The following is a 20,970-nucleotide window of genomic DNA, read 5'->3' as shown; positions in this document are numbered from 1 at the left end:
TAACATGATACCTCAGTTAAAGACTGTTAGAGCTGATGTGCTGTCCCCAATATATTTTCTTCATCTGTAGCTAGGATGGAGCCTAAAAACCAGTATTAAAAGCAGAAATTGCACAGAACTGCATGAACTGGTGCTGAGAAGTTGAGTTGTAGTCCAGAATGCTCTGACCATGTTGAGAATCACTCAATAGATCTTGCAGGAAGTGGTAATGCTGGGAGCCATTGGCATATGTCCACCCTCAGTCTGTGTTGGAGCAAGTGTGTTCTTGACTGGAGTAGATGAGAGCGTGCTGGAATGGCAAAGCAAATCCTCATGCTCACTCTGCCTCTGCTGAATGTGTTACTGTGGAATCACAAATTCGATTATCTTTTCTTGCTGCGTATAACTTGCCTACAAATCCCATTTGAATTATGAGATTGATTGATTGCAATAATGCATAAGTACATCAGGCCAGTTCTGAGGCAGATCATCGAAGTGAGTGACTGAGGATCTGGTTTGGATTCTCTGTGTGTGTGCGCTTATGTACAGGGTGTGAATAGGCTGTGCTGCACCCTGAACTTCCCAGGGAATACTGGGGAAGGAATAGAGTTCTGCTAGTTGCCCGATGGTGCTAGTGTGTGGTTTGTGTGCACAAAACATAAATGTAAATACCTTTAAGAAGAAAAGCTTATGATGAAGTATGATGATCTCATAGAACGTGAGTAATATCAGTGGCCTTTTAAATCTTGAAGGAAGACTGAAATCCCTGCAATGTTAAAATCATCATTGTGCCAGCAGAGAGAGAGGCACCTCAAGACTCTGTAGTCTACCTCCTGCTGTAGACAAGGCCAGTACAGGAGTTGGACCAGGATAACACAACCTGATGTTGCCCAAGTGAGTCTTGCAAAGTGGGACAACTTCTCTGTGTCCCTATTCCTTGTGAGAAAAAATTTCCGTAATATGGAGACAGGATCTTCTGAGTCTTTGAGCACTGTCTTTTGTCCTTCCACTGTTCTTACTGCTGCTATTTGGGAGGAGCTTTTGCAGAAGGTCATAGAAGTATCATGGAATCAGTATCTCTGATTAGGTCATTGTCTCACCTAAACAGGAAGTGACTGGACAATCTTTTTTGATTTCCTTGGAAATATTTTGTAGAGAAATTATGATCTGCATGAATTTGGATGAAAGTCGCTTTTAATGATGGAACTGAGGTGGCAAGTGTTGAACTGACAAAGTAGACTAGCACTTTGCAGCTGCAGAGAGATTTGCTGGCTTCTCACCAGGAGTTTTCTTTAGGGTCAGAGAGGAGTTAACCATGAAAGCAAAACCTCTGCTGTCATGCCTGGATTTTCTTTTTGTTGAATGATTACACAGTGAACTGTTTGCAGTATATGAAGATATCTTATTCTCTTAACCCACTTGCTTTGCAGATGACTCTTTCCCCTCTGTCACGATTTTGATCCGTGGGACATCTGGAAGATTTGCATGGGCCCAGCAACTCTGTCTTTTACCAAGAGGAGCTAAAGCAAATCAAAAGGTCTCTATCAAAGCCTGTAAAGAAATCTTTTACTTAGAGGTGTTCAGCAGAAATTCCACTAGTGTGAGACAGACCCCCAGAGTTGGTGATTATACATTAAGGCTGAGCCATTAGGGCCTTTAGCTGTAGGTGATGTGCTATATCTCTGGTGAGTCTTTACCACTTGGGATTAACTGCAGGCTGTGAAGGTGCTGTTGCCTTCTCTAATTGCAGACTTGCTTAAGGGAGGGGGCATTATCTCTTTTCTTTTTTTCTGAAAGCATGTTCTGAAGTGATGGGGTGAGGCACAGTGCATTTAGTGTGTAGGCAAGAATGTTGGTGCTAGTGTTCAGGTCTCAGGCAAAGCCTTTGCAGCAGAGGGAGTGAAGTCTGGAGGTGTAGAATGTGGTGCTGAAGAGAGAACAGGTCTTCAAGCTACAAAGCCTGATATTGCAAAGATGGCTGTAAACCTGCTGTAAAAAAAAATTATCTAGATGAACTCTGGAACAGCTCTGGAGAGGGATGGTGGAGGAGAAATACCTCAGTTTTATTTTACAGTAAAATTTCTTAGTGCAGTTGTCTAATGGAGCATATACTCTTGCCATGAAAATTTCTGTCTGTGAACTTCTCCAATTCTTTAAACTCTTCCCATGATCCTCAATAAAGGAAAGGCAATAATGTAGCTGAAATGAGGGCTTGTCAGTCTCAGCTGGCATGTTCACATTTAGATGAATGTGGTCCCTGCGAAGCCTTTGGGAAGACCATGCAGGATGTATTTGGAGCTATGCTATCTCTGGAGCTGACCCTTGGCTAAATAATCTCGGTTCAGGTGTGCTACCTCCTACCCTAAAGGGCAAGCCATGATCTGACTGCTGATCGCCTCACCAGTTTTAAGGGAACTTTTCCAGCTTGAAGGCATTCTATAACATAATTGTTAATGGTTTGCCCTTTTGAAATGTAATCAGTAGTAAACTTAGTAATTAGTAGTAAACTTAAAAAAACAACACTGAAGATGCAATGAAAGGTCCTGCTTGCTTGGAGCTGATGCACCTCTAAACCTGTGCCTAGATCATTTGTTGCTTTACTTGGTGACCTGAAATTTGGAATTACATAGTGACAGTAATTACATGATATAGTAGCAATGTCAGAATTGCATCATGATCCATGATGCAAGTCCTTTGGCTATTCTGGCAGTGCATCTCCTGACCCACAGCATTGCTGCTCTCTTTGAAGCCTTGGCTTGTTGTGATCATCACAGTCAGGAAGATTGAAATGGAGCTTCTCAAATACTTGCCAGCTTTCTCTGAATACATTTAGAACGGGCTGAAAATAAGATTTTGCCATGTAAGCTTGCCTTTTTTTCGTGTTTGCAACTATTTACAGGTTAGATGCTTAGCAGGGTTCATAGATTTCAAAATGGACAGTTGTGTCTTTTCAAAATTTACAGTCACATTTTTAATGCAAGTTTCTTGGTTTAAAGTATTTAATGTTTTTTAACGATGCTGCTCACTAATAGATTAGTGTAGTTCTGGTGGGGAGGGGAGAGGAAATGTTTTTTTGTCTGCTATAATATAGTCTAGTGATGCAACACCTTGAATGTAAAAGCAAACTTTTTTTGTCAGACATTTGTACCAGAACCTCGACCAGCTCCTAAAAATGATGTTGGGTTGAAGTACAGTGTGAAACACCGCCCTTTTCCTGAAGAAGTGGACAAGATTCCGTTTGTGAAAGCTGACTTGAGCATTCCCGATTTACATGAAATTGTGAATCAGGAAGTAAGTAACTGTCTCTTTGACTTGATTTTGTTCTTGGGGTGTTTGTCTGTTCGTGAGTCATGCACTTATGTCTTACTGTAAATAGTTTTACTCTTTGACTTGTCCAATTTCTTATTAATGGAATCATAACCTCTGCAAATTAGTTAAATCTGTGCACTTCTCCAGGAAGATGCCAATGCTTTGGATATGTTATTTGGGAGACACTGCTTAACATGTTTTATTACTGATCCCAATATCCTGTAGGAAGCAATAACTTGCATTTCGTTGCTGTCAGAGCTCTCCTATGCCAATAGGGTGTTAGGTAGTCATTTTGCAATGTTGTAAGGTCTTTTTGAAAGTGTTTTAGTAACCATTCTGATGAACTGCAGCTGCTACTGTAGTGCTTTCCTAAGTGATGGAACAGTTTTCTTAGTAGATCATTGTGATTTTGGTGACATCAGCAGTTCATGCAATTTTTCCAGCTCGAGGAGCGCCATGAGAAGCTGAGGAATGGCATGGCTCAGCAGATTGTCTTCGAGACTTCCATAGATCAGAGAAGTGAAGAGGAGTGGCGGAAGAAGAGCTTTCCTGATCCCATCACGGAGTGTAAGCCCCCACCACCAGCACAAGAGTTCCAGACAGCACGTTTGTTCCTCTCTCACTTCGGGTTCCTCTCGTTAGAGGCATTGAAGGTGATCTAATACCTCTTGGTGTTGTCCAGTTCTTCCTGTTCTCATGTTACCTGGCTTGATAAAAGGGGAAAAATAAGTTTTGTTAGTGGAAGATCATCTGTGTAGTTCGAAACTACTGTTCAGCTGTAGTCTAATCAAATCAAGTGATAGATTCCAGCGTTCCAGGTTTAAGAGCAGGATTGTGAAAAGCTAGGCCTCAAGTTAAACATGCTCTGAATAAGTGTCTGTCTTTGTTTTCAGTGGATGCATAAGTCATCACACTCAAATGTTCACACTTAACTCAAGTTGTGGAATGATTTTAGGTTTTGAGGTGGTACTTAAAGACTCTATGAAATAAAACTGCCATAGAAGTTTTGCTTCAGAGGTGGTTGTGCTGAGACGGCTTAATCATACATAGACACTTGGTACATAGTAGATGTATAGGCTTCTTTTTAAAACTAAAATAATTCTTTTTAGAGTTGATCCATATTCTTAATTTGAAATTTTTCCCCTTACCTGTGGATTTTGCCATGTATTTGTTGCTTTTCCTTCCAGAAAGCTGTCAGGAAAAGTAGACTATAGAGCATTTGCAAAAATAATGTCTGAAAGTGCTCAGTATATTATTACATATTACTGCTATTTAAGTTAATCTGGAACTGCACATGCAACTGTGTTTATAGCTGTGATATTCCGAAAGCATCTGCTGTTTATGGTGTGTGCTCTTCTTGAGCAAAATATTAGGTCTCCCACTGGCAAAGTACCACTTTCGTTAAATAAAAGTGGCGTGCAACAAATTGTCTGTTATGCTTGCTGTTACTAATTTACAGTGACAAGATTATCTCACATCAGAAATCCCTGTATAATTTTGCTCTTAGAGAAGGGAAATAGTCTTTTTATATTTTAATAGATTGCCACTGAAGGCATAAAGATCTTCCAGTTAAGAAAGATGGATTTTTAAACTGCTGCACTCTGCCTGTTGGACAGGAACCTACTAACAGTCGTCTACCTCCTCACCTGATTGCACTTGACTCTGCTCTTCCTGGGTTTTTTGATGACCTCGGCTACTTGGATTTGTTACCTTGTCGTCCTTTTGATACTGTTTTCATTTTCTACATGAAGGCAGGCCAGAAAACTAGCCAGGAGGTAAGTGAAAGTGTAGAGTGCCAACTAGTCTATATTGTATTGTTTCTAGTAATTTCTGAGTGACTAAAGCTGATCACTGTTGATGACTAAAGTGGAGTGTCAGAACCAGTGTGAGCTACAAGTCACTGCATACTCCCTTCATCTGTAGGTTGAAGTATGTTGCACACCTGTAGGATTATTGTAACAAATTTAATGTATTTTCAAATATAGATAAGATATATATTAATATATTAATAGTATTTTATTATCTGTTCTGTCCTTATTGTCCTTATTTGTAGAGTTCAAAGATTCAGATCAGAAAGGCATTTCAGCTTTGTTGGCTCAGCTTGCAGGAAAGGTTGCAGTTTGTTCCAGCAATGAGCAATGTCAAGGTAGTTTGGTTTCATTCTAATGTTGAGCACGTGTTAAAAAAATGAAAAACTTTCTGCAAGTAAGGAAGTATTACTGCATTGTAAGTCTTTATGCTGTAATATTTAGATTCAAAGGTAATTAGGTTAATCAGGTTAATTTGTGCAAGTCTAAGTTCTGACTTTTGTGACCTAGAAACTCACTAAGAGGGTTAATGGGCTTGTTAGGAAAGGGTGTTTCTCTAGTACCTTCTCATTTCATTCATATCTCTCGTAGTAAAGAGTATGAGCATGGCTTCCGTAGTAAATCCTTGTGCCAACTCGTTGTGTCACTGTGAATGCACAGTTGACAGAACAGCACAGCGCCTTCTACTTTGGTGTGGGACACAACTTTTGAAACCAGGATCATCTGTGAGTGTTACAAATTGTCGTTGAGAGTAGCCAGTGCAGAGTCTTCATCTGTGAAGTCAGCTATGAAACAAAATATGTTAGGTTTGCCTCTGAGCTGAGATGTGCACTTGCTGAGCTAGCAGAATGTTTATATGCTCTTATGGAGCTCTTAGGTCTTCACACTTACCCTGACTTGTTCTGAAGCACAGTTATGGTTTCAATGTGCTCCATAATGAGGAATAATAATATTTCAGTGCAGCGTGTCTAGTCACTGCTGAACACTGTACAAGGCATTAAGATGGAGTGTCAGGACTATGTGGCTACACAAAGCCTCCAGCCTGGAAGACTTTCCTTTCAGCACCCAACCCTGCAATTTCTGCTTTGTTGGGGCCTGTGTCCCAGGAGTGTTCTGCCCCTGCACAAGCCAAAATGATTGATGCCTCTGCCACAAAACAAATTCCTGCATGGCCCGGAAGGGATGAATGGATTGTTTGTTCCACTGACCCCAATGGTTCTGGTACCCAAATCATGTGTCCTTGTGTGCTGTTTGGTGAAGGGTTCAACTCTCACTTGGTCATAATGAAGTAAAAATTGCCTTAACGTATGGAAACATCCCAGATCTCTGTCAGAAGTAGAATTCAAGTTTAACGTGAACAGTACAGTGTGATGTTTAATTAAAGTGCACACTCAATGCTGTTGACAATTGTTTTGGAAAATCTGTTTCATAATTTAATGTGCTGTGAGGCCTGTTCTTTAAATCACTCTATGATGTGTACAGGTGAGTAGTGAGGAAAATACCTTTCTCCTAACTCGGTCTAATAGTGAAAACTGTCTAGAAAACCCGTGTGTTACCTTTGGTGCAAATGCAGGTTCTGCACTGAGTACTCAGTGTTTTTTCTGATGAGTGCTTGAGTCTCAAAATTGCCATTTCCAGCCCTTTAATTCACTCTTCTACAGGCTTTGAAAATGCTGGCAGAAAGTCAAGTTGATTGAATTGGACAAGGCCAAGCAGGATAGGAGGATGCTGAGGAGCAGGGAGTAATGTCCGTGTAGAAAATCTGAGGTTCCAGGCTTTTTCTGTAGCTGTATTTGGGCAAAACCACATTGGTGACAAAAATTTAATTTAAAAGATGGGGAGGAAGAGGCCAGTTTCCTGCTTCTTGTACCAACATGGTACTGCTGTTGGTTTCAGATCCTGAAGAACATGGAGTCTTCCAAAATTGTTCAGCCCCACTTCCTGGAGTTCTTGCTGTCTCTTGGCTGGTCTGTTGACATTGGGAAGCACCCTGGGTGGACTGGTCACGTCTCAACAAGCTGGTCAATCAACAACTGCAGTGATGAAGAGGGACCTGAACAAGGTAAGACATGTAAAATGTAGTAAGTGTCTTTTGTAGTAAATTAAAATGTTTGGGGTCCTTTATAAGACAATTTTTTGCTCCTGTGTACCTATCTGAACACTCGTGCTTTTTTTGTTGGGTTTTTTTTGGTTGGTTTTGGTTGGGTTTTTTTTGATGAATGATGTTTGCTAGAAAGAAATATGTAAATATTAAATAAAGCTTCAAGTCAGAGTGAGCAAAATTAATGTCTGTATGTTGTTGGGAGGGAGTAGCCTCAGAGGGGGAAAAAAACAAAAAAACCCCTCTGGACTGTGTGTTTTAAGATTAGATGAGTCTTTATTATATTATTGCAAACCAGTATTCAGGTGATATTGGTTGCAGATTGTTCTGTGTATTGGCAAATAGCATTGAAATAATGTGTGATTTTTTTTTCTTAGTGTTCTGTAAGTAGATTGAAATGAAATATTGACTCAAGCTGCTGTTTGTAGATCCTGGAAGTGTTGGAACCCATACATGGCTCTCTGTCTTGCTTCACTGACTCCGCTTTTATCCACTAGAGCAACTCCTCCCCTGAGCTTCTCATACACCACCCTCTCCCCATTCTGTCACCCAAAGTGATCCTCAGGAATGTGAGCTGCTATCCCAGGATGGGAAACTGGGGATTGGGTTAGTTTCTCCCTTGGACAACTTGATCAGATTGCCTTGAAATTGGTAGTGTCTGGGCTGGTTTCAGTTTTGGTGCTTCAAGGCCCAGATCTGTTTGGGGTCATCTCCAAAGCCACAGCCTCTGGTGGGCCACCCAAAGGCAGTGGTAATGCTGGTGCAGCTTGTTTGTTATCCTTGGCCTGATGTTGGCTTCATGTGTGACACCATTACAGCTGCAGGTGCTTAAGCAGCACTTGCTCTGCTGTCCATTCTCTGTGACTTAGGAGTGTCCTTCACTTGTATCTGCAGCCAGCTGGAGGCTTCTCCCTTAAGTTATGGAATAAAAGTACAAACCACAGAAAGCTGAAAGCGTTGGGGAGAGGTTAGAGTACAGAGGCATTGCTTTCTCTGAGCAAGTCAGGATGGATTACAAAACGCCAAGCTGTGCTTTCTCAGAGGCAGAGCTCTCTGGCCTCACTTTGGCTGTGTCAGAACAACTGCAGAAGGCAAGTCCCTGAATTAGCAAGGGACATGGTTTGATGTGTACTTTTCAACTCACATTGTTCAGTCATTTGAGTGAAAACACAGACCACTAAATAGCTGTATTAATTCAACCAACTCGAGGAAGAAGGAAACAGGAAAAGCATTCAGAAATGGAAAGGAGGAATTGCAGGTTACTTCTAATCTGGTTCTGCTGATGAATGGGGTGGAGCACAAGTCTGATGAGGAGCAGCTGAGGGAGCTGGGAGGGCTCAGCTTGGAGAAAAGGAAGCTCAGGAGAGACCTTCTCGCTCTCTACAACTCCCTGAAAAGCATTGTAGCCAGGTCAGGGTCAGTATCCCAGGTAATGAATGACAGGAGAAGAGGAAACAGCTTCAGTGCAGATTTAAGTTGGATATTAGGGAAAATTTCTTTATGGAAGGAGTGGTGTGGCATTAGCATAGGCTGCCCAAGACAGTGATGGAGTCACCATCCCTGGGCATTTTTAAAGGAGGATTTAAAAGCTGTGCAGATGTGGGATCTGGGGACATGGGTTTGTGGTGAATTTGGCAGGGCTGAGTTTAACAGTTGGACTCAATGATCTGCAACCTAAATGATTCTGTGAGTCTACAGTAGCTTCCAATGACTTGTGATTAAAATAATTTCATGGGAATGTTTCCCTGCAGCACCCACAAAATCAAAGAAATTCCTAAAGAGCTGGGTTTGAGTTGTAGTGCTGCTCTTTGGGGGCTTGTGCACTGGAGATGTGGGAACCTTTTCCTGATGCTGAAGAACGGCTTGGAGTCTTCAACATGCCTCTGGCCGCTTCTCTGTCAGTATGCTGAATTTCACTGCTCCAGTGGCTTTTCTGAGGCAGCTATCCCAGGAACCCTTCTGTAAACTGGAGCAGAGAAATAATTCATTTTAAAGTCCTTGCTAGTCATTCTGGAGGTGATATGGGGAAGGAAAAGTGCAGAGAGAAGCTCTTTCTCTACTCTGAAGGCCTGTGTTGGCCAGTTGTAGTGAGGGAATCAGTCGAGACTGAGAATGAGGAGCTTTCTTGAATTGATTTGAGACAGGTTGGGTTTTTTTCTAACTCTGCTTGATGGAGAAAAGACCAAAGAGAGCCTGTGGAAACTGGCTTGAGTTCTAGAACAGTGTCAGACGGAAGTGGTAAATGTTAGAATCCTTTGGAAATGGAATGGCTAACTGATTTTTGTTGCTAGATGGAATGTTCAGTAATAGACAGTAGATTGTATTATTGTGGCAGATGTGCTTACTAGGGTACTAGGAAATAAATAATCCAGTACATTGGAAATGTGTTCAAAATGAAGCCACTCCCAACCCAAAATGCCTTTTCCTTCAAGATAGTAAAAACATTCATCTAAGAAAGGTTGTTAGCCATGAGTTTTGACTCCTTTCATTTTAAAATGAGATTTGCATGATTTCTGCTCATTGATTGCACCTTGTATTTGAAAGTAATTTCTGATGCAGTGTGTAAAGAAGTAGAACTTCCTTCTGGCTAAACTTTCCTTTTCTGCCCATTTCAGATTTAATTATCTCAGAAGATGTTGGGGCAAGTATCTTCAATGGGCAGAAGAAGGTGCTGTATTATGCAGATGCCCTGACAGAAATTGCCTTTGTTGTCCCATCACCAGTGGAATCCCTGAGTAAGATCTCTCTGTACATGCTCTATAGAAAAATGAAAACAATATTTTTTTATTTGAAAACTCTTTCAGAAGCAAAACCTAGATAAAAAACTGAGTAGTGTGTCCAGCAAGATCCTTGTCAGAAAGGTGTGGATATTTAAGTCACACCATTCTAATCCTTAGACTCCTTCGTGATGTGGCATCTGTTCTGTGCGTTTTTCAGTCTGAGCCTCAGTAGATGTACAGACATGCACAGGAGTTTTGTTGCTGCCGGGGTGCTTTAGGTTGAACATGTGTTTCACCATCAACTGGTGATGCCAATTTTTTTTTCCCTTTCCTGTCAGTTTTGTGCTCCTGCAGCACATGAAGGAGTGATTGTACCACTGCTAAGTAGAGAAGCTACAGCTTTCAGGTCATCTTTGGCATGCTTAAAGTTGCCTGGAATAAAATATGGCGTAGCCATGGGAAGGAGGAGACTGTTCTGTAGGAAATGCTGGGATACATGTAAGTCCATAGAGAGTGCATTATTGGCAGTCTGTTTCTGGAATAGCTAGCAGTTGTCTCCTAACTGATCTTCCTGCTTATGAGGACTATATTGACTGGAACATACATCTATGCATGTCTAGTTTCAAAAGCCTTACAATATTTTTTTTAGTATCAAAACCTTATATATGATGACAGCTTAAGTTTTTTGGTGGAAGAATAGATAAACACTTCCTTTTTTTCTTCTGGCTTACAGCTGATTCACTGGAAAGCAGTGTCTCCGACCAAGAAAGTGACTCCAACATGGATCTGCTGCCAGGAATATTGAAGCAGCAGCCTCTGACACTTGAACTCTTCCCCAGTCATACAGACAATCTTAATTCCTCTCAGCGGGTAAGGCAAAACTTGCATTAAAAAATGGTGCCCCTTTTTTTTTTTTTTTTTTTTCCCCCTTTGTTTCTTTCAAGAAGCATGCTGGCAATGCTCAGGATTTTTGATAGTATATGATTTGACTCCCTGGCATGTAGAACTGCTTGTTCTTTCCCATGAATCTTTGACATCTGCTTTGGTCCTGCCAGAATTTTCATCTACAGTGGGAGATAGCAATATCACATTACTTAAATATAAAACTCAGACATGCTAAATGGTAATACTGTGCATCCTGAAATCTTGAAATGCTTGCAGGGAAAAGTATGTGCAGTATTTACAGAGTAATTCAGTCTCAAATCTGTACTTGGAAATTGAGGATGGATAGACATGAACACTTTTCCTACCTACCCAGTTTAAAACTCTGTCAGATGTGTCTGAAGTACCAGGAGTTGCTTTTGTGCACTAGCAAAGCAGAAAACCGTGAACTGTTATATCTGTAAGTGAAAGACTTATTACTGCTGATTACTTGTTTAGAATTCACTTCCAAATGTATACTTAGTTACTCATTTTAGGTCTTCAAGAATATTAAGAAAAACTTTTATCTGATTCAAGGTTGAATATATATACATATTAGTTTGTATAGAATACAAGTAGGTTGGTGACCCAGCTTGCAGTGAGTAGTTCCAGCACAGATGCCCCTGCTCAATAGCTGACAGAGGTTGTACCTGGCTGAGATAGGAATGACTGAGGAACAGCTGGAAAACACTTGTTGGCTGCATTATTGGATTCACGATGTTTGCAAATGCTGTTCTTCCCTTATGTTCGAAACAGCTCAGTCCTACTTCTAGATCCAAGAGGATGCCTCAGGGCCGAACCATTCCACCAATGGGACCTGAAACCAAAGTGTATGTGGTCTGGGTGGAACGTTATGATGATATAGGTATGTACAACTCCTAACTGTTCGTTAAAGTAGCAACAGGGCAAGAACCAGAGGAAAATCTCTGAGTTGTGGGTTGTTTTGTTTTTTTGTTTTTGTTTTTTTTTTTTGGGGGGGGGGTAGTGGGTTTTTTTTTTTGTAGTTTGCTTTGTTTTGTTTGGGTTTTTTGTTTGCTTGGTTTGTTTATTTGTTTTGATTTTGTTTTGTTTTTGGGGTTTTTTTCGAACAAAATGCTAGATCATGCAACCACAGAATGGTTTGAATTGGAGGACCTTAAAGCTTTCTAGTCCCAACCCCCTTCCCAAGTGCAGGGACACCTTCCACTAAACCAGGTTGCTCCCATGCTCCATCTATTCTGAACACTTCCAGGGATGGGACAGCCGCAGCTTCTCTGGGCAACTTGTCCCAGGGCCTTACCACCCTTGCCATCAAAATAAGTCTTTATTAATGTCTGTAACAACGCTAAGATTCTGAATCAGTTCTTCAATATTTGAGTTGTGATCCATAGGGTGTACATGAATCAGTGGCATATGTAGGTCTGAAGTTTCCTTTAGCACTGAGAGTACCTGTGAAAGGCTGTCATGAAGCTTCATAAGCTCAGCACCCAAGGTGGGTGTGTTCCTCTGCTTTTGAGTTCTCCTTGGCTGTTGTCTCCTAGGAGTGGATCTAGGTTTTTTCCTTTTAAAAAATGTCTTCTGACACCTGCTGCTTCTGTGCTGGAGGGATCATCGTCCTCCTTGGTGTGATGGCATCTTTGGAACTCCGTGTTCTCTCTTCAGACGTGGGCTGGTTTGTTCTGCACTCAGGGTGCTTGCTCCCGTGCTCCCTTTCTGCTGTGTTGCTCAGGCAAGCTCCTGCTCCTCATGCAACTTTGTTTCTTAGTCTGGTGTTTACTCTCTGCTTTGGAGTAGTGCTGCTCTGGGAGAGACCCAACTTTGCTTGTTCTGTTACAGGCCATGGCATGGCCTTGGTGAACAGCGTTGAGGAATTCTTTATCCACAGGAATTTCTTCTGTGTTGGTTCCAAGCCGTGGCCTGGCCTTAGTGTCATGTGAGAATCTCTGTGCACTGGCCTAGCCCAGCAGTGTCTGCAAGACTGGCCAGGAACTGCTGCTTTATTCTGTCTTTGGTTTCTAATCTTGATTCCCAGTCTGGAAGTAAGGGTGGACCTTAATTAAGGCCTTAGCTCCTTCCAAAGCAAAGCAACCAAGGGAATGGGAGCAGCAATCAAAGGAAGCTTTCTTTTAAGTGTAGATATTAGTTATCAGGAAGACCACCTTGTTCACAGCGTGTGCCTCAGAGCCTTACTGACATCAGGAGGTAGACAGCAAGCTCTGCATCATCATTTCTTTTTGCAGACATTGGCCCAGAGTGTGTTCCCAGCTAGTGTCCCTGACCCCTTCACTGCAGGGGCAAACAACTGTGCTACACAGGTGTGCTTCTGCTTGACTGTTTCTTTCAGCAACTATGAATCTCCCAGAGTTCTGGGCCTCCAGCTGAATAAATGAGTTTGTGAACCTCAGTAAGGCTGGCAGTTGAATGGAGGGACGGGCAGCTCTTGGAAGCGACTCCTAGCCCAGAGGCTCTGCCTTATGTTCTTGGCTTTTACCTTATGCTTCTGGTACATCTTTGAATCTGGACAGTGAAAAGCTGTCACTTTGTAGTCAAGTGTATCATCCTGATGCCAACTGCCTGCCCTCCCTCTTGCTCCATCTCAGTGTGTGTCCATGGCTTGCCATGCTCTCCCCTTGCTTGCTCCAGTTGTTCTGTACCCTTAGCATCCCAGCTCTGATGACATCTGGGTTTGGGCCTTAGACTCCTTCTGCTGGAAGCACTGTCCTGCTGCCTGAACTGTACTTTTGTGAGAAAATCTAAACATTTCTTAACCCCTGAACAAGGTGCTGGGAAGTGCCAAATCCTCTTAAGGGATTCAGGTCCTTACTTTTTCCTCATTCACCTTCATTATCCAGTCTTTGTAACCAGGTGCATGGCAGCAGAGTTGTAGGCTATGGTGGAGATGCACAGAGCTTGGGCTTGAGGAAGCATACCATGTTTGTGGGATGAGGGCTCAACGGAACTGTAGGTGTGAGTGGTTGGCATTGTTCAATGCTCCTAGCAGCATCCTGAAGGCTGATTACTTGCGGATGAGTGAAGATGCTGTGAATAATAATCTGAAAGCTCTTTTTGTGGTTGAATTAGTTCATCTCCTTCCTGCTTTCATGGTTCCTGTAGAGATTTTGACTTTTGGATTGAGAGAATGGAGAGTTTGGGGCCTCATCTGCTGAGTGCAAATGGCTGAGGTGTGTGTACCCTCTGTGACTGCTGGAACTGGAAGCCAAACAAAGACACTAGCTGTGCAAGAACACTAGTGGTATAAATGCTTGAGGACTGCATGGACTGAGGACTGATGATAAATAATCCTTCCTTGTACATAAGAAAAACAAATCCAAAACTATATTAGATAAACTTTATTTGATGCATTCTGTTTGTACAGAAAACTTCCCCCTCCCTGATCTGGTATCTGAGACTAGCACTGGTGTGGAAACCACAGCCAATAGTAGCACTTCCCTGAGGTAAGACTGCTCTTATTTTCATTATTTTTATTGGTTTTTCAGTGGACTGTTTTTTGGTTGAAAAAGTGAAAGAGCTTTTCATATGAGATTTTCATATGCAGATAAAATATAAATTAAAGAACAGAAAATGTGCAGTTTTATCTGAGTCTGTGGTGAGTCTCGTTCCTGACTGGCTTCCTTGTGAGGTGGTTAATGCTGCATACACACTGTACCGTGGCTGCAGGGCTCTTCAGTCCTGTGGGGACAGACATCATAGGCACAACATGACCAAAAGAGCCCTTCTGGGGGTCCAGAGCATGCCCCAGGATCCTGCTGCCTTAGCCATGAGGCATTTTAGAACTTTCTTTTAACACCTAAAGGGGTCACTTTTCATCTATAAATTAATTGAAATGGTGCTTTAAAACTGATTCAACAGTTGTGTTTTTCCCTTAAGATCTACCATTCCTGAGAAGGAAGTTCCTGTGATCTTCATCCATCCTTTAAACACTGGCTTATTCAGGATAAAACTACAAGGAGCAACTGGGAAATTCAACATGGTTATCCCACTGGTAGATGGAATGATAGTCAGTAGGAGAGCTCTTGGTAAGCTAAAAGATTCTAGGAATGCTCATGTTTATATTTTACTTTATAAAAAATAATAATACATCTGCAAAGTACATGGTCTGGAATCTTTCTTTGGAAAAAGTGTTACGCAGTGCTGAACAAATGAAAGCCATACTTTTTGCAGCAGCAGTGGGAGCAGGAATAGCAGAGGGAGCAGGTGGACAGTGCTTGGCTGCCAGGATAGCAGGAGAGAGTGCTGGAACTAGGAACAGGGCCTGTTTAGAAAGGAGAGCAAAATGTGACCCTGGTGTTTACCTTAGAGAGCCAAGGTGCACCAGAGGGTGCTGTGGAATTTGTTACTTTGCTGGCATGCTGTGTTTGTTCCTTCTGGTTTAGAAGCAAGACAGGGACAAAATACATTTTTGATTATGTGTTCAGTGCCATGCAGTCGTGTATTGAGTGGTCCCATTGTGTGCCTTCTGCCTTTTCCTCTGTTCCTGGATGGATTCATGGACCTGTCCTGGTATTGGTGCTATTTAGCTTCAGTAACTGGAAATTCCACCCAGCAGGAGCAGTACACAGGACAGAGTAAAATGAAGTAATGAACATTAGGATACCTGTACATAACCATAAAGCTGCTGTTGGAGGTGACTTTCAGGTTCTGGGGTTTGTATGCTTAATTCAGTGATTGGCAAACTGAAGCCAGACTTGGGCCCTTAAATAACATTTATGAATTCAGCTGATACAGTGGCTTTTACTGAAGAACTATTAGGTATGTTTTCCTAGAGTTGAGCTTGTTTTTCTGCTGCATCAGGACTGTTAATACAGTGAAATTTTTCTCATCTCCTAAGTTCAGCAGGTGTAGTTTGTGTGCAGGGGGGTCCTCTAAATGTTTCTGTCTTTATGAAAGAGCTTGTGAAACAGCAAAGGGGGTAAGGTATACTTGCTTCCTTAGAGGCATAGAAATTTCCTTTCAGAATAAAATAAGATAAACTGCCAGTTTTTGAGTGCTACTACTTCCATTCCCCACCTCCTCCTCCATCTGTATCCAGCAGTGTGAGTTACAGAGGGGTGACAAAAGTGGCAAGGCAGTGAGGGGAAAAGAAATTTGTTTGTAGCCACAACCCATCAAGTCTTTCCTCATCTCCTCTCCAAGGAGAAGACTCTGCAATTCCTACTGGAAAAAGGTACTGACAGGTACCTTTTTCATTCTTAAGGCTCCCCTGGAACTACCTGGTGTGACCTCAGGGCCCACCTGAGGTCCAGATAAGTGACGTAGCTGAGGCTATGGCACTGTGACTCTAGTATTGGCTGCCCTGGGTTTTTCCTCTTGTCCTGAGGGTGCTGTTCCAGGCAGCTGCTTTGCTCTGATAAAGCAGAGAATACTCCTCCTCAAGCCAGTTTAGGGTACCACTGCATGAGTGCCTTTCTTCATTCTTTACAGTGAAGGTCTATACAAGCATGGGGACCATGGCTGTCTGTTATCAACTGTTCATGGAGAAAAATTCTTGACTTGGTGGAGCTGAACATCTCCCCTTGGGTTTAGATGGGACAGAACCCAAAATTGTCTTTGGCTGGGAAGAGGTGCATTTAAACTTGATTCAAGTGTTGTTTCTTTTTCAGGTTTCTTAGTAAGACAGACAGTAATAAATATTTGTCGGAGAAAGAGGCTGGAAAGTGATTCATACAACCCCCCCCACGTCCGCCGAAAACAGAAAATAGCAGATATTGTCAATAAATACCGCAACAGGCAGCTGGAGCCAGAGTTTTATACCTCGCTTTTCCAGGAGGTTGGGCTCAAGAACTGCAATCCCTAGGTCATTATCCTTCCAGGACAATTAGATCAGAGCTTGGTGGTTACACTAATTTAAATTAGTGTAGAAGAAAAAAGTTAAATAACAAATTTTCTCAGCCCTCCAGAATTCAGGAAATCATGTTCTAGCACAAGTCAGCAGATACCATGTGGGAGGAATGAGAAATGAATCTGAAACATTGCAGTTGGGATATTGACTTGATTCACCTACCCTCAGAAGATTACCAAATTCCGGTCTTCCTGGATGCTAGCAAAATAATCTCTTCACTCAGTCATCCTTTCCAGACTAATTAGGAACTGTAGGTGTCCTGCTCTGAGGGGAAAACAATCAAAGTAAAGCCGTCTCGCATATGAGGATGGAAATAAGAATACAAACAAACCTGCCGTTAGACATCTTGCTGCACCCACATGTCCAAGGGCAAGGGAGCAGGATCTTTCCTTGGAGGAAGAGTCTGTACCAGAGCATTAACTCTCCCTGTGAAAACTTCAGACATTTTCAGTCCCTCTTCAGTGCTCAACACAAGATCCTTCACTGGATGTAACCCATCTGTGTACCAGAAACAAGAGGACGAAGATTACTTGGAAAGAGTAGGCCCTGAAATCCAAAGCCCAGATCCTGTATGTGGCCGTTCCCACCAGGGCTCTGAGTGGGTCCATCTGCATTTGAGACAGCCACCACCACCTGAAGTTAACTGACTTCCCAAAAGGAGTTACTGCTGGATAAGAGCTTTTGATTGTATAAAAGCAAGGTTATAACTTTCAGGTCTGTTGCAAAATGTCACATTTAATTTCAGTAGCCTGATTTTTATTTTTAATGCAACTACTTAATTTATTTTGAAGCATCTGTATCACCTACTCACCATTTCCATAAAAAGCATAAACATCACTTAACTTCCTTCCACTGGATTGAAATCTGAGTTTTTGGGACTGCCTCCTCCCTGTTATTTATAACATGAGTGGTTTTTGCAGCTTCTACAACACTTTTCAGAAGCTTCTCTTAAACAGACTGAACAACTCAAAAAGAAAATTCACTAATTTTCTTTTTCCCATTAATTTCAATGCCATGAAAGCCCCTTTGGGGTTATAACTTCACACTGTTTTGAATCTCCTGTATGTTCTCACATTAGACAGCAGTGCTTCCCTTCCACCTAGGTCGGGAGTTTTCATTATCAGGTTCTGGCTTCAGGACTCAAAGGATGTGCTGGGGAAAGATGTTTACAGGTACAAGTGTGCTGTTGGGATCTCAGAGGTGTGGTGGGTGTGGGCAGCCCTGGGAGTATTTCTGCCTCCTGGCATATCCCAGCTGGTGTTGCAGCAGTGAATTGTGGCTGGCACTCCTGGGGAGGTGCAGCCTGACAGCAGCAGGGAATCCTGATCCTTCCAGCACTGGATAATGGAAGAGCATGACTTAACAGGAATTTGGGGAGCCCTTCACATTATTTCCAAAGTGGTTTTAATAAGCTGTGCTATGCATTGCAGTAATACTTATCAGGCATTGAATTTTGATATTTCAGAGCTACTTTTTGCAACAGTTCTGACCTGAAGCAGTTCTGATTGTTTCATTATGACTTATCTGCCAAGGACAGATCTCACTCCTGGCTTTCAATGTCGTTTTTCACAAAGAGTTTATGGAAACACAGGCCCCTAAAAATACACATGAATGGACTTTGAGGTGGTCAGCCAAAGTGATGTGTGTTTGTTGCAGGGAACAAGTGCACTGACTTCTCAGTTCAGGATCTCTGGAATTTGATCCAGATTAATAAGAAGTCAAAGAATGAAACCACCCACAGAGAACTCCTGTGGCAGGATCTGTGCTGCCCAGGTGGCCCATGGCAGGAGGAGCTCCAAGGCAGCATTTGGGTGGCAGCATTGGCCAAGCTATGCAGAGAACTTGGACAGCCTCATTCCTCTGCCAAACTCTTGCCAGGAGCAATTTAATGCACACACACTAAATTTGCCCACACTGTGAATGTACCTATTGGATCTAATTAATGGCCAAAGAAACTTGAGCCCCCTGGTTTAAAAGGCATGAGCAATGCATGTGTAACCAATAAACATTCTGAGCAACCCCAGTGTCTGCACACTGATAGTGTTAACAGCAGCCCCATCTCCCTGGCTGAGTGTTACACAGTCCTGGCAGGTGGAGCAGGGACAGCCATGTGGACTGCTTGAAGATATGATTTGGCAGGAGTCTGGAAAGAAGAGAACTTGGTCACATTGTGGCCACTCCCAATGCCAGGGGATGGATGCTTAGAACATGTGTCAGTTGAGTTGCAGAACCAGCTGGTGAGCAGATTACAGGTGCTGTGAACCTGGCTGTAGGGGGTGGGATTGGCTCTCTGGAAAAGTGAGCCTTCAGGAAAGTCACAGTTCGGTATAAAAATGTTGGGATGAAGAACTGTGCTGCCATCCCTTATGGTTTGAGTGCTAGTCACAGCAGTGGGCATCCTGGGCAGACTGCCAGTGCAGGGTGCCTGCAGGGACTGTCCCTCCTTGCCCAGGATGCATGGAAGTCTTAGTAACAAAATGTGCCCCACCAGTCTGGGAATTATATCCATGTCCTCTCACTGTCTTACCAAACTCCAATTTAGCTGTCTTTAGCTACTCCAAAGCACTGTCTTGAGAGCATTTCCCTTGAAGGGTCAGAGCAAATGAGGTTTATTTGCAAGACTCAGCCAAGAATCCAGATTTTTTAATTTTTTTTATATCACAAACTGCTGCATAAAATTTCTGACTTGCTGAGTCAAGTGGCTTGGGTCAGCATCCCTGTCCATCAGAGGGGATGAGTGCTGATGCCCCCCCACCCCCTGATCTGCAAGTTATCCACAGTAATTAAACTGGGACTCTTCATCAAACCTTTCAGTTTGGGTTCCTAATTCTGTTTTAACAGAGCAGGAGGTGACCACTGTCATAAACACAGTGTTGAAATTACATTTTGGTACCTTAACAGACAGTTGTAAAGAAAAGCCATTCTTTTAAAAGTACTTCTAGAAAGGCATTAGAACCTTACAGCAAGCCAGAGAGGGGGATGACAGTGCCTGTGGAAATGGGTGCATCTGTGGGTAGCAGTGTGCAAAGCTGGAGGAAGGAGCAGCCCTGGCTGCCCCTGGGCTGTACCTGCTGAGTTCTTCATAGGTCACATTGTTTCTTTTCACAAGGTTTTGCATGCCCAGGAAGAGGAGGGAACTAAATTTCAGCCTCACAGACAAATTTGATGCATTTTTATGATTGTGCAATTGAGTGATACCTTTGAAAGCAAACACAGCCCTTTTCCCCCTGGATTTAGCAAGAGCAATTAGAAGTGAGAATGCCAGATATCATGTGCTTCATCATAGACAATTTGTATGAATTCCTGTATGTTGCCAAGACATGAACGTTCTGTTCTTATTGTATTTTTCTGTAAATATTCCTGGCGCTAAGTTGTAAAGTAAAAGTAAAATGTAAATATGAAGATGTGAACTATGTTCTGTTGTCCCTAGTACTTTATCTCTTATTTGTTTAGGGAAGGCACACAAAGGCTTGTTTGTATTTATGCCAATTCTTTGTCCAGGAGAAATACATCAAATATTGAATGTAACACAATTAGTCCAATAAATTTTAAAGATTCTTATCTAGTAACTTTGCACTGGTCCATTTTTAATATTTTCCAATACCTTAGTTGAAATTCTCCAATGGAGATGTTTCCCAGGACAACAGCAGACAGAGTTAGCAGAATTGCACATCCTCTGCACCTCAGTAGCTGTGGGAACAGTGAGGCTCATAGGTAAGGAAATCATGTTGCATTTCAATAGTCTGGGAAGTGAAAACATGAAAGAGTGTCTTTTGAAGGGAGCCTGGTGCTCCTGCAATGCCAGTGTTCTCCAGTCACTCCATGTGCTGCTTCCCATCTTCAGTGTGGGTCCCCTGTGGGGCAGCCACTCCAGACACCCACCCAGGACATGGGAAAGCTCTATGCTTCAGCTGCGGGGTCCTGTGAGGATGAGGGCTCTGCTGTCTGGGCAAAGAGGGGAGAAAGGATATGATGACTCAGCTTTGAAGTTGGAGAGGAGCTAAGCAGCAGCGGGGCCTTGTCCCATGAGGGTGATGCACTCAGTGAGCCCTGGGGAATTGGGCTGGGTTAGAGAGAGGGTTTGCCAGTGCCATCCAGGCAGATCCTCATGGACCATCTCTGAGCCCCTTAAGGGGAGGGGATGAGTTCCCAGTACAGGTCTGGGCTGCAGGACTTGTGTGTGTCTCTGCTTGCTGCTGGGGTGCAGGGGCTTTCTCAGGCACGGGCCTTTTGCTGTATTTGGGACTTCACCTTTGTAGCTGCTCTGGTGCTTTGCCCAAGCTGCCCCGCATG

General features: G+C 42.7%; 1 protein-coding gene across 6 annotated transcripts in view; it reads left to right on the top strand.

Moving 5' to 3' along the window:
* Window positions 1–20,242, top strand: part of RALGAPB (Ral GTPase activating protein non-catalytic subunit beta) — a 64,029-nt gene extending 43,787 nt beyond the window's left edge. For 4 of the 6 annotated variants that reach the window (XM_066330506.1, XM_066330505.1, XM_066330504.1 and 1 more), the window contains 11 exons: window positions 1,410–1,516; window positions 3,118–3,270; window positions 3,732–3,941; window positions 4,905–5,063; window positions 6,993–7,158; window positions 9,813–9,932; window positions 10,651–10,787; window positions 11,595–11,703; window positions 14,194–14,272; window positions 14,706–14,854; window positions 16,439–20,242. In XM_066330506.1, the coding sequence (XP_066186603.1) occupies window positions 1,410–1,516; window positions 3,118–3,270; window positions 3,732–3,941; window positions 4,905–5,063; window positions 6,993–7,158; window positions 9,813–9,932; window positions 10,651–10,787; window positions 11,595–11,703; window positions 14,194–14,272; window positions 14,706–14,854; window positions 16,439–16,632 (1,583 nt within the window). In that variant the 3' untranslated portion in view covers window positions 16,633–20,242. The remainder of the gene's footprint in view (window positions 1–1,409; window positions 1,517–3,117; window positions 3,271–3,731; window positions 3,942–4,904; window positions 5,064–6,992; window positions 7,159–9,812; window positions 9,933–10,650; window positions 10,788–11,594; window positions 11,704–14,193; window positions 14,273–14,705; window positions 14,855–16,438) is intronic. The other 2 variants (XM_066330507.1, XM_066330508.1) reach the window with 2 other exon arrangements.
* The last annotated feature ends 728 nt before the right edge of the window (window positions 20,243–20,970 follow it).

The sequence above is a fragment of the Sylvia atricapilla genome, chromosome 16 (assembly GCF_009819655.1).
Source record: "Sylvia atricapilla isolate bSylAtr1 chromosome 16, bSylAtr1.pri, whole genome shotgun sequence".
Taxonomy (NCBI): Eukaryota; Metazoa; Chordata; class Aves; order Passeriformes; family Sylviidae; genus Sylvia; species Sylvia atricapilla.
This window is presented reverse-complemented; position numbering and strand designations above follow the sequence as displayed.